We start from the raw sequence: 13,188 nt of genomic DNA, 5'->3' as shown, positions 1-13,188 counted from the left end.
AACGGTTCTCGAAATAATCAAAATGCAAACGGACATATAGACACATAGAGATTCTGCCTTTATTAGAGAGAAGAATACGTTCAGCACCCTCTCGAAGCTTTGAATATTCGATGTTCATTACTACTACCGCAGCTTCGATGCTCAAAAAATGGTATTCGGACCAGCCCTAGGGGCGGCACAAATGTTTTTCGCCTAGAGCGGCAGAAGTGCACGCGCCGGCCCTGGCTGTACCTGTACGTTCGGTAGTGTGCGCATGCTCAGTATCAACTGCTCGTGCTCATCACTTCTCTCAGCACGTCTCAGTTCAGTGAACTGTTGGATTTACTGGAGTAACATATATGCCTACTCCGGGATATTGGATTATTTTGAGTAGAGGTGACTGTCAGGACTCAGGCATGTCCGAAGTGAGTAACTTTACTAACTTGTTGTGGATCAGTGCTGACGCAAGACGCAAACTGTTTCGAACGATTCAGTCCGATTTAGTGTACTGGTTCGACCAGTTCACTAAAAAGAACCGGTTCAAAAGAACGATTCGTTCACGAACCGGACATCACTAACTTAAAGACTGTTTCCGTCGACTGGAGCTGATTTTAGTCTTTGACAGTCAGAGAGGAGCACAAACCTAATGACTGAGTCAGTCCCTACTACACAACACACTGAACCATTTGTGAGATCACGACGGGACATTCTGCCAAACTCAACTGTGTGAGATCTTGTACTGAACAGTCAATAGACAGCTACCGCTACTTATCTGCAGTGCCATTTGAGCAGAAAAAACTGGAAGAACCCTGCCGACAACACTGGTGGTTTTATTTATGAAACGTTAAACATAACTTAAATGAAAAAATGTCATAGTCATGTTTCTCTTACATGTTTTATTTTTGCCTTTATCGCCCATAGACATTTATTTCTGTATTTCCTGATTAATTTAGTTAATTTCAAAATTTCTAGTGCTGTTTTTTAAACCTATATAATCAAGCAATAGGGGAGTGAGGTAGGGCTGTCAACGAATATTCTAAATTCGAATATATATTCGAATAGTTTTAAAAAACAGAATTTCCAAGGTGAAAATTAATATTCGAATGTGAATTTCGAATGTGGAAAAACACGCCCGCGGTAGCAGAACCAGATAGCAAAATCTTCCGGGCCTTTTCTGGATTCTTCTGGCATTTGTTTGGTTTGTGTACGATGTTGGCAAATGGATGGCAACCCTGAAGAGTTCCGGAATCGGTGGTGGCGCAGCTGGAGGTGGTGGAGGGAGGGGCATTATTTTATGGCTCTCTTCTGGCAAATATGAAACATGCCATATTTAAGGTATTTTTCAGTTGCTGTTGTGGGAGTGATTGTGAAATGACTTAAACAAGTATTTCCTCTCCAGTTTTATCATAAGATATATATATATAGCCTCTAATGGACAAGGTTGTCTTTGTCATAACTTTATGAAATTACACGAAGTTACACAATTTAATTTAATAATAAATTAATTTTACTGAAATCGTATTTAAAATGTATGTAAAGGTAGGGTCTGACCATAATTAACTTGACATAATAAAATAAAAACTGATACATGATATTTAAGTATGAAAAAACTAACTTATTAAAACATTTGTGATTTACCCTTTGACCTTGCTGCCACGCCATTTTAAACGAAGTCGGACAATTCTCATCCTCAGTACCTGAACCGCGCTGAGGTAAAGTGTGTTGCATAAGCTGAACTATGCTTTATTTTTAGTAATTCCATTAACTATCGTGCAAATAGCCAGTTACCTAATTATATTTTCTGTTGTATATTGTAGGTGGTAAGTTCCGTGTAAACTGGCATTATATGATATGAGAAGCATTAAACTGTCCTGTTTTTGAATAGTTGTACCAGACCTTATATAACCTGTGGAGTTCTTTCTGTGTGTTTAACTTTCATTACAGCCTATTTGTAGGGTTTTCTACCTCAGTTATAGGAACTAATCACCAGAAGTTGCCTCATACATGTGTATTCTCTGTATTATGTATGCTGTATACTCAAGTTAATTTTGTGTTAAACACTTATCACAGCTAAATCCTTATTTACTTCCACCTCAACTATGGGAAGTATATGTATTTTGGTACCTACTTGATGGGTAAATGATTTCTAGAATTTTGATATAAAGTAGATGTGTGTAGGATGCACCATATTTAAACTATTAAGTTTGCTTATTAAAGCGTTTAACTAAACTCTCAGGAGTTTGGGCACATGCGATCACGTGGACATTACGCTAATTACATGCAAGAACCGGAGAACGGGGCGTAGGTCCCGCCCAAGACAATATCTGATTGGCTGTCGCACTCGGAAGGACGGGTCAGATGGACACGCTTATAACCCAATGACAAGCAGCTATGCGTTGCTTTTTGCCTTGCTTTTGCAGTGACTTTTGCTCTTGCTTATGTTTGTGCTGACCTTTCCATCATCCAGCGTGTATGCTTGCATACTCTTCAAACCACCAAGAGCTCACTCAAAACTCATCAACTCTTCCGTAAGATCCTTCGTTGAACTTCGTCAAAGAAAACCCTCTCAGAGTCGCTCCAGACTCAGAGGAAACTCCGTTGCACTCCTAATTCTGGCTGAACTGGTGCAAATCTTATTAAGAAAACGAACTAAGATTAAAGTGCTAGTAGATTGATTCTCTCAGGTTGCGGTCAATAAATAGTGTCTAACGCTAGACATTTGGGACTCCACTCACCCTCCGTTAATAACATAACTTTTCTCTGTCACTGTTTGAATACATGTTTGTGTGTTTTCGTTAGTTTAGTTTGTGTGTATTAAGGCCCTTTCACACTGGACGCGATTTTGACGCACGAATCATTCGCGCGATGGTTTTATTTTTCGATCAGCTGTTTGTGTAATGAGTGCTTCCACACTGAACGCGAATGCGCAGCGGCGAAAAAACGACTTTTATTTTATTCGCTTCGATGTCGATTTTTTTTTTACTTTTGCGGCGACATAATAGGCTTCAGCCAATCACATACTACAAGGACAACGATTTGAAAGACAATGTGTGGCGTAGCATTGCCAACCAACTCGGTTATCTTGACTGTGATTTTGTTGTGTGATAGTTTTAGTCATATAGTCCTGTGCTGTGTAGGCTAGCAGGCCAAACTACATTTGGGATAGAAAACTAACACTATTATCGTCAAAGATAGAGACAGAGACCGTGTTTACTTTGAACACGTAACAAAATGTAGTGAGACTATTTAGGGCTGCTTTTAGTATACTATACATTCTTTGTGTGATATCTACAGTTTCTAGTCGAATGATTTTTAACTTACTTACTTCGTGTGTTACATGTAATGTGTAGTTACATTACAAAACGCACTGTGTTTAGTTGAAGACGCAAAAAAAAAAAAAAAAACTGCACATAAGCATACTCCCCCTTCAGACTCTCTGTTCTGTAAGATTGGGTGCACCCAAAACCTTCTTTTCTGTCTTTTAAATAAAATGAAAAGCTCGTCTTCACTGGATGCTATGACTATGACTGGATGATGATGATGATGATGATGAAGTGTCCATGTTTTCTCAGCTGTCGGCGCGATTCGCGCGAAAGTTTGGGAATGTTGAAGCTCTCTGAACGTCACAGACGTCGCAAATTCGCGTCGCGGCTGATGTGAATGGTTTTGATGCGAACTATTCGCACACGAACTATTCGCTTTTTCGTTTCGCTTTTTCGTTACGCATCCGGTGTGAAAGGGCCTTTAGAGTAGTTCAATAAAGTCTTGGTTGATTTTACATACAAGCGTCTTGTGCTGTGTGCTTACAAGTTACTGCCTTAAACTGTAGATTTTGTTACCTTGCTCATAATCAGTGATCATAATTTTATGATATTATTACCGTAGGCCACGGGATAATATTCTGTCCAGAATTTATAAAATACCCTAATCTCAACTTATCGGTGGACGAATAGTTGATAAAGTGTTAAATATTAATTCTGAATAATTTGCATATTAATTCGGCTCTTATTCACTGTAATTCAATCCCCTTTGAGTTATATTGATCCTTAATTCCCTTATTAATCTTACAGTATGGTGTATCATTAGTGGCATTGTCTGCTCTTCTGTGCATCCTTAGACTGCATCGCCCCTTTCTTCCAAAGGATGGGAGAACCCTTTTAAAAACAGCAACCAAGTACACTGGAAAGGTTGGCTGGTGGGGTGTTTTTCTATTTTGGTATTTTGAACATGTTTCACAAAACATTTGAGTATTTGTCGTCCAAATTTCCAGATAGAAATGTGTTTGTTGCAGCTTAATTTTGATGGATTGCCGCTGTTTAAGAGCTCGTCGACTCAGTTCTGGCCAGTGTTAGGCATGTTGCGTCACAAAGATTATGTTTCCAGCAGGCCACTGTTAATTGCTTTGTTCTGTGGTGAGACTAAACCCAAGAGTATGCAAGATACTCTTGCAACTTCATTGCAAGAGTATCTTGGTGCCCTTGTTCAAGAATTGACAATGCTGAGAGAGGGATTTGTCATAGGCTCAAAAACCTTGTTTCTGAAGGTAAGTTCGGTCATTTGTGATGCTCCTGCTAGAGCCTTTATCAAACAGGTGAAAGGCCATTCAGGTTATGCAGGATGTGATAAGTGTTTACAGCCAGGTGTTTCTCCTCGTCACAGCATGACATTCCCAGAGGTAAGTGCTGCTGATAGGACTGATGAGTCATTTGCGAGGGGCACAGATGAGGAACATCACATAGCAGTTTCCCCTCTACTTGAAACAGGTATCGGTATGGTCAGTCAGTTTCCTCACGATTATATGCATTTGGTTTGTTTGGGAGTAATAAGGAGGCTCTTAGATTTGTGGTTTGGCAGTTCTGGCCCTCTTCGGTGTCGTCGTTCGGGTCGTGACATGCAGGAGATCTCAGAAAAGCCGGTAAGTTTGAAGGCATTCGTCCCAGTTGAATTTGCTAGGAAGCCAAGGAGTCTGGCAGAAAGACTAAGGTGGAAGGCAACTGAACTCAGGCAGTTCCTTCTGTACACCGGTCCTCTTGTTCTTAGGGGTGTGTTACCTGAGGAAATATATAACAACTTCATGCTGCTGTCAGTTGCCATCTCGATTTTAGCCAATCCCCGCCTTTGTTCAGCTCTGAATGGTTTTGCGAAAAGGTTACTTGTGTCATTTGTGGAGCACTTAAGTAAATTGTATGGTCCTGAGTTTATTGTCTACAATATACATGGGTTGATTCATCTTAGTGATGATGTAAAGATTCATGGTCATTTAGATGTGATCTCTGGGTTTCCATTTGAAAATTACCTGTGTACATTAAAAAAAATGATCAGGAAACCACACAGCCCTCTAACTCAGGTGATCCGTAGAGTGTCTGAAGTTCACAACCAAAAACATAGCGTTGAAGTTAAGTGGCCAAAAATGCAAGTAAATATAAAGCATAGAAACGGGCCTGTACCAGACTTGTTTGAAGGGGATGTTCTACAATTCAGAGAACTGGTAGTGAATGATGTGCACGTCAGAATTACAGAAGGAGACAATTGTGTTAGAATCAATCAGATTGTTGCTTTGGTGGAAAATATTATTGTCTATAAAGACCAGGAGTACATCATCTACCATGAATTTGCAAAGATGGAGACATTCTTTCATTACCCAGTTGATTCTCAAGAAGTAGGAGTTTTTGTAGTGTCAAATTTGTCTTCAGATTTAAAATGTACAAGGCTGAATGACGTATTAAAATATTTCAGGATGCCATTTGGGGAACAGGGCAGTTTTGTTTTCTTTCCCCTTTTACATCTAAAATAACTTTAAATTCCCCCCCCCAACCCCAACCCCAACCCCAACCCCAACCCCAACCGTCAGTGTATTTCATAGTGAGCTTCATTAAGACAAATGAAGTGGAGGTGGTGCCAGGTGTGTGGGTAGAAGGAGAGGTTTGTAAATGGCCTAACTACAAACTCGATGCCATGTTGAAGGCCATCAAGAACTGTGAGATGCCTAAGGAGACCTGGACAAGTTATGACATCAGGGTTCTTTACAAAGCAAGTGAGTGTTCACTTTAATCCATTGTTCATGGTTCAAGACTAAATCAAGCCACCTTTTTTATGTATTTCTTAAAATTGAAATGTAACGGTAACACTTTATTTGAAGGTGTCTACATAAGAGTGAGCCTTATTAGCATGACGCACATCATGAACATTAATGACACTTTTATGTTTATGACTGGTGTCATTAAGTGTATTTATTTGTTTTTTGTAATGTAAAGTTGAACTGAACAGTTTTTAAAATGTTCTGGTTTCAGCATTACTACGAGAGATCATTGCCAAGCAGGAGGTGATGTGTGATATGCAAAGAAATCTGCTGCGGATTGTTCAGGATCTCTCTTCTACACCTACACCACATGGACACCACATGGACGGAAGTTTCCTGCCGTTGAGGGATGCTGAGGCTCTTTTGGCGCTGAACCGCGACATTAAGACAAAGCCAGAGAAGAGAAAGGACTTGGTAATAATTACTTTTATCATTAGTATTTGGACCAGATTTTTTTCTGAACTGTTTTTTTCTTTGCATTTGTGTCTCCGCAATGAACATTCATATTTTCAAAACTTTTATTTGTTTATTTTTCCAGGTGCTGACACTGGGCCTTGCTGGGGGCGTGACCCTCAAGGACACTGTGTGGAGGGTCATGAAGATGCTTCTTCAGAACGACTTGGCCTGCAAAATGAATTGGACAGGCCTCCATGGCAAAACATCATTCCAGGGCCTAGAAGTCAAGAATGTTGTTACAGGTAAAAGTGTTGATTAGATGTACCAGGCAAAATTTTTAGGTTCATTTACCAGCTTCGTAGTCACTTCGATGAGCTGCCACCCCTCAATACAGGGTGAATAAAGGCTCTTGGCCGCCTCCAGTGTAGTGGCCACCGTTTTTAGAGGCAAATTCTTTGTTTGTATGTAGACAAAGGGCATAAACGCAGAGAAATGTCTTTGTTTTTCAACATAACCATGTACGTGTGAAAGGGGTGTTAGTCATTTCAAAATAACCATGTACGTGTGAAAGGGGTGTTAGTCTATCGTTCATGGTCAGACTACACATTATGATATAGTCTGGCTTGTCAGGCTATGTATACATCTCTTTTGTAAGGTCTGTGCCTGTTTAACTCCATAGTGGTAAAGAAACTGTATGAACAAATTATGCTGTCCCTTTCCCTTAAGTCTGTCACACAAAGTCAACAGAAGAATGGGACTTAACTTAAAAGGCCTAAATGAAATTTAAGTTTAAATGGCATTGCCTGTCTTTACTTTGTCTTTAAAAAGTCTTATATTTAAACTCTGAAACCTGCCATGATATCTTTAATTGTTTATGTTTCTAGAAGCCATTCAGAGAAATCCTGGATGCAGAGAATCCACAAACCAGGAGGTGGAGCAATGGTTGAGGCGATGGTTGTATTTGGCTGGCGATCGAGAGGGGGGTAGGAGGAGGAGAAGCACAGTCCTCCACCACCAGCACCAGCCACCCACCAACACATAAAGTCAGGCATACATCAACACATAACGTCAGGCACACACCAACACATAAAGTCAGCCACCCACCAACACAAAGTCAGGCACACACACACATATACATTCCACTACCGTTCATAAGTTTGTGGTCTTTCATGGTTTACACAACTGTGTGATTTCTAAAACCAAGCTTTGTATCATAAATGTTTTAACATTTTATTTTCTTACATTTTATTTGTATAAAAAAAATATATAATTGTAAATGTTTACCTATTTAGGTCATATGTTTATGTTGATCGAAAATAAACACTAATTTTCAGCAGTTATGGTTTCCTGGTTTGATTTCTCATTGAATTGCATGGTTGCTGTTGGGCGCAGATGTTGAATATGGGCCAAATTAGTTGTTTTAATATAATCTGGCAGAATTGTGGCCTGTGCTCGGGAGACATCTGGCTTTTCAATGGCGATATTATGGCATGAATATGGGCCAATTTAGGGTCTTCTGGCTCTCGCCAGGTAAGGCATTGGCATTTTTCTGGCAGCTTTCTGGCGTGCTTTTGGCAAAACTGTTTGGGCCGGTTTTGGCCCTGCATTCCTGGCGGTATGATTGCCAAAACTAAGAAAAGTGTTTGGGCCATAAAAGGCCCGGAACAATTTTGCTATCTGGGTGTCTGCTTTGCGAGCGTTCAATGTCGGTTCTATATACTGTAAAACTTCGATTAATGTTAATACTATTTGTTTCAATCACTGAATGAAGCCTGCTATATTTGGGACAAGAGTCGCGACCTTAAATTGCTTGCACAAAACTTTTAATCAGCACTCAACATTTGTTTATTGTTGTTGTTCATTTAACCCGTTATGCGCAGAGAGCATGAGGGTGAGGGCGAGAGAGAGAAAGAGGGCCTGCGAGCAGAGTCCTTTGGCTCAAAGGGGTGAAAAATATCCAACTGTGTCGGATACAGGTGCGGGTCGGGTCGGACACGGGGAAAACACGGGTCTAAACACGGGTTTAAAACAATCACATGCAAACATAAAAATATATGCATATTTTTAGGAACACATCTACACAAATATGCCTGTATTTCAAGTTGATAAAATAATTTAAAATCCACATCAGTTTATTTGTGCCCACGCACCATGCCCTCCCAGGATCTATAACGTTACCTAGGCTACTTTCACTTTTAAAAATTCATCATAACCACGCGCGCGATCTGCTGAGAATGAGGTCTCTGCAGAGCAACAAAAGGCGTGCCTCAATTTTGGGGCGTTTTCCAACTGGGTAGGCGTTTTACAACCTCTGTGCCTGGTTTGCTAAAACTTGAGTGGGCGATTCCTAATACTTGAATACGCTTTTCCCATCAGATATGAGTGATAAAGCGAGAAAGAGGTGAAATGAGGAGAGAGATCACCTGTCCTGCATATGGATGTAAGTGGATTTTTGTAAATTCTCATTTTGTCTAAGTTAACGTTTTAATTAGTTTGTGTAAATTTGCTTGCAACATGATTAGACAGAAAAAGCTCCAAGAGGTCTGCCACTTACAATCTATCGCTAACCATTATTAGCAAACATTCGCTAACTTTTTGGTGCATAAGTTTGTTACATTAGTGTTGATAAGTGGTAGTTTGCTTAATTTTTTCCTGTCGGCGTATTCTAATATAAAAAAAAATAGTTAGCTTGTCAGACTAGAAAACAATAGTTGTATACGAATGTTAATGGGCTATTCCACCGAATAGGTGCCATTTATGTCCCCAGGACATTATGGCCCGGTTTCACAAACAGGGTTCAGCCTAAACCAGGATTAGTCCATAGTTCAATTAGGACATTTAAATAATTTTATAAACATGCTTAGAAAAAAAACATTACTGGTGTTCATCTTGAGACAAAACAAAGGCACTGATATATTTTAAGATCAGTCAGTGCAAGTTTATTTCAGTTGGAACAGCTCAGACTTACATTTTAGTCTAGGACTAGGCTTTAAAATTGTTTGTGAAACCAGGGGGTATAGGTACTAATATGTATAAAAAATAACTATAGATACATTTTAAGTAAAGTGTTGTGCACATTAATCTAACTGCAAATTTTATCTAATTAAAAAATGATTAAAAACTGTAATATTTTGGATAAATTACGTTTTCATTCAGTCCAGAACATATATGAAATGGTGTTTGAGTGTGTAACGACAATGACTATGACATGCGGTCACATGCTGTTCAAATTGGTAAATCCTGATCTCCAAACACATCCTTCGTTGTCTCCTTAGACAACGAGTTTTGTTCATGGCGCCTCTAAGTCTGCTTGAACGGTCAAAATTGCATCTTTGTGGCTCCCCCGAGGGACATTTGAGTCACATAAGGAAACCCTGTTTTGGAGAATCCCCTCTAAAACCCCCACTTCAGCATGGACTCCCTGTGACTTTTATAGACTCGTGACATTCCAGATACACACACACACACACACACACACACACACACACACACACACACACACACACACACACACACACACACACACACCAACATCCTTTAATGTATGTAACTCAGACTTGTATCTGAACTTCCTGTATGCATGTGGGATTAATGTTGTTTTGATCATATAGTTATGATCTTCGAGTGTTTGGCTTTGAAAGGTATTTTTAAAGAAGGTTCCTCAATAGTGGTTTTGTAACCCTACCTCAGACCATAAAACTTTACGACCCAGGAAAGCAGACATTCCCAGCAGTCACGTCCCAAACACACCACACACAGACCCACAGATTTTCCCATAGGACATTACCAAAATGTTGATATATTTCTGAGGTGCCTTTTGTTATGACCATGTCATATTGGGGTGTCTACGATTTTGTCATGTGGTAATCAAGACTTTAAGGCCCGGTTTCACAGACATGGCTTAAGCCTAGTCCCAGACTAAACTGCCCACTTGAGCTGTCTTAACTCAAAGCGACTTGCACAGATATATATTAAAATAGTCAAAGATTTAGCCTGTTCTGGATTAAACAAAGCCGATTGCAAGAGGAAGGATTATAGCTAGTCTATGACTAAATTGAATCTTAAATTAATCCTTCAAAGAGGCAGGTTTAACTCCTGCTTAGTACTGTTTGTGAGGGAGCATGGAATATTTGGAATATCTAAATGAAAACCAACATGCACAACAGAGGCCAGCCAGAGTACTTGTGGATAGGAGTGATCCATTACATTACTTTGATGACACAGCTTTTCAAGACCGCTTTCGTATGTCCAAGGAAAATGCAGTGGAGATAATATCTTTGCTTGAGCCTAGACTTTCCTGTCTGTCTCTGAGAGGAAGGCCTTTACCCATTTCTCTCCAAGTTCTGCTCACACTGAGGTTTTTTGCGCCCGGGACCTTTCACCGTGAAACTGGTGATTTGTGTGGTGCCAGTGAAGCAACTGTGTGTAGAATAGTTCACAAAGTCAGCAGAGCCATTTGTGAACTGAGGAGTCTTTACATAAAGTTTCCTGATGCTGCTGACCAAGCCAAATATAAAGTGCAATTCTATGAATATGGGCACTTCCCAGGTGTCATTGGCTGTATAGATGGATGTCATGTTCCTGTCAAGTGTCCATCAACCCCTGATGCTGAGGAGTACAGGAACCGTAAGAACTGGTTTTCTATCAACGTTCAGGGTGTATGCACACCTAATTTAGAGTTTTCAAACATTGTTGCGCGCTGGAAAGGTTCAACTCACGATTCAAGGATTTTTGTCAACTCTTCATTATGTGCTCAGTTTCAGAGTGGACTTCTACTTGGTGACAGTGGATATGGTCAGAGTAACTTTTTATTCACTCCATACATAAATCCCACAACAGCTGAGCAGCAAAGATACAACAGAGCTCATATCCGAACAAGAGGCATGGTTGAACGCATGTTTGGAATATGGAAAAATCGATTCCAGTGTTTACGTAATACACTTCGCTTCAGGCCAAGGAGATGCTGCAAGGTCATCATTGCTACAGCGGTGCTGCACAACTACCTGAAGCAGCGCTGCTGTCCTGATCCTCCAATGGAAGATGACGATGAAGCAGATGTGCCCATGACTGAGGCAGCCAGTGACCAACGAGGACTTGCACACAGAGTTGCTTTCACATTGCAGCACTTCAGCTAGATGAGATGTATTTCAATATGGAATGTATTCATTATGCCTTATTTTGCCTTGATAATTTTTGTTCTGTACAAAATTAAAATAGTGTGCAGCAAAATTAAAAAAAATTACTAAACCAATACTGGTTGAAAATGTAGTTTGTGGTTGTTTAAATACACTCAGTCATGAATATCTAAATGACAAAAGGTTTATTTTTGTTTTTATTGTTTATACATCATATTGTTCACCATGGCTGGTAATCACAATTGCCTCCTTACTGTATCGTTTTTGGATCATACCTCTTTCTTCCAACTTCATATCCAATTCAACCTGTAGAATTCTCATTTTCATTTCATGTTCTTCCTTCAGATATTTCATTTTTTCCTCATGAAATTCTCTGGCTAACTTTTCATGGATGGTCATCTTGCTTGTTCTCTGCTGAAAGGTGGTGGCAGCATCTTTTCTCAGGGATGCAGGAGCAGATGTGGAAGGCACACACTCACTGTGCTCTGGCTTTTCCAACCCGTTCAGATTCCTTTCTTCTGTGGGGAAAAACAGAGGCACAAATAAATTCACATGATCCTTACAATGAAAGAAGAATAAAAATTGACAGAGTGGAATATATGTACCAAAGGAAGAAATCAATTTCTTTCTAACATACCATTTGTGCTCAGATCTTCATCTGAACTGTTCAAGTGATCATCATCTGGTATACCATCCAGAGGTTGCTGGTGCTGTATTATTCCAGACAGCAAGTCACTCAATTCATCAGTTTTGTCTTTATTTGGTGGTCCACCACCAGTAGTAAATCGCTGTCTTCTGATCTCTGCATTCTGTCGTTTTAAAGCCAGTTTAAGGTTCTTCCACAGAGTCTATACAGGCAAAAATCATTCATTATAAATTGTCCCAAAAATATGAATATGAGAAATGAGCAATGATAATAATGAAGAAATCTCACCTGAAGTTGTTGTATTGTTCTTGTGGTTGCATTTTCATTTGCATTAAATTCATTGTCAGCAGCCATGTCACCCTGTAGCCCAAGACCGGTTGCCCACTGAAGCTAAGCAGGGCTGAGTCTGGTCAGTACCTGGATGGGAGACCTCCTGAGAAAACCAGGTTGCTGCTGGAAGAGGTGTTAGTGAGGCCAGTAGGGGGTGCTCACCCTGTGGTCTGTGTGGGTCCTAACGCCCCAGTATAGTGACGGGGACACTATACTGTCAAAGAGCACCGTCCTTCGGATGAGGCGTTAAACCGAGGTCCTGACTCTCTGTGGTCATTAAAAATCCCAGGATGTATTTCGAAAGAGTAGGGGTGTAACCCCGGCATCCTGGCCAAATTTACCCATTGGCCTCTGTCTATCATGGCCTCCTAATCATCCTCATATTCTGATTGGCTTCATCACTGTCTCCTCTCCACCAGTAAGCTGGTGTGTGGTGGGCGTTCTGGCGCAATATGGCTGCCGTCGCATCATCCAAGTGGATGCTGCACATTGGTGGTGGTTGAGGAGATTCCCCCCTTCTATGTAAAAGCGCTTTGAGTGCCGAGAAAAGCGCTATATAAATGTAATGAATTATTATTATTATTATTATTATTATTGCAAATTGCATTCCAAGCACTCCTTTT

At 40.2% G+C, this 13,188-nt stretch overlaps 2 protein-coding genes across 2 annotated transcripts; both read left to right on the top strand.

Moving 5' to 3' along the window:
* Nucleotides 1-5,934: 5,934 nt before the first annotated feature.
* LOC309497254 (uncharacterized protein) lies at nucleotides 5,935-7,583 on the top strand (the record flags this gene model as incomplete). Its single annotated transcript, XM_082167484.1, has 4 exons — nucleotides 5,935-6,013; nucleotides 6,270-6,472; nucleotides 6,597-6,756; nucleotides 7,339-7,583. The coding sequence occupies 4 exons, from the start codon at nucleotides 5,935-5,937 to the stop codon at nucleotides 7,494-7,496; spliced, it is 600 nt and encodes a 199-aa protein (XP_082023610.1). The 3' UTR covers nucleotides 7,497-7,583.
* A 2,748-nt stretch (nucleotides 7,584-10,331) lies between these two features.
* On the top strand, nucleotides 10,332-12,559 carry LOC309497297 (putative nuclease HARBI1). Its single transcript, XM_082167517.1, has one exon. The coding sequence runs from the start codon at nucleotides 10,576-10,578 to the stop codon at nucleotides 11,587-11,589; it is 1,014 nt and encodes a 337-aa protein (XP_082023643.1). The 5' UTR covers nucleotides 10,332-10,575; the 3' UTR covers nucleotides 11,590-12,559.
* Nucleotides 12,560-13,188: the final 629 nt, after the last annotated feature.

This window comes from Leuciscus leuciscus, assembly GCF_965113295.1.
Source record: "Leuciscus leuciscus genome assembly, chromosome: 4".
NCBI lineage: Eukaryota > Metazoa > Chordata > Actinopteri > Cypriniformes > Leuciscidae > Leuciscus > Leuciscus leuciscus.
The sequence above is the reverse complement of the archived record's forward strand: the minus strand, read 5'-3'. Positions and strand labels throughout refer to the sequence as shown.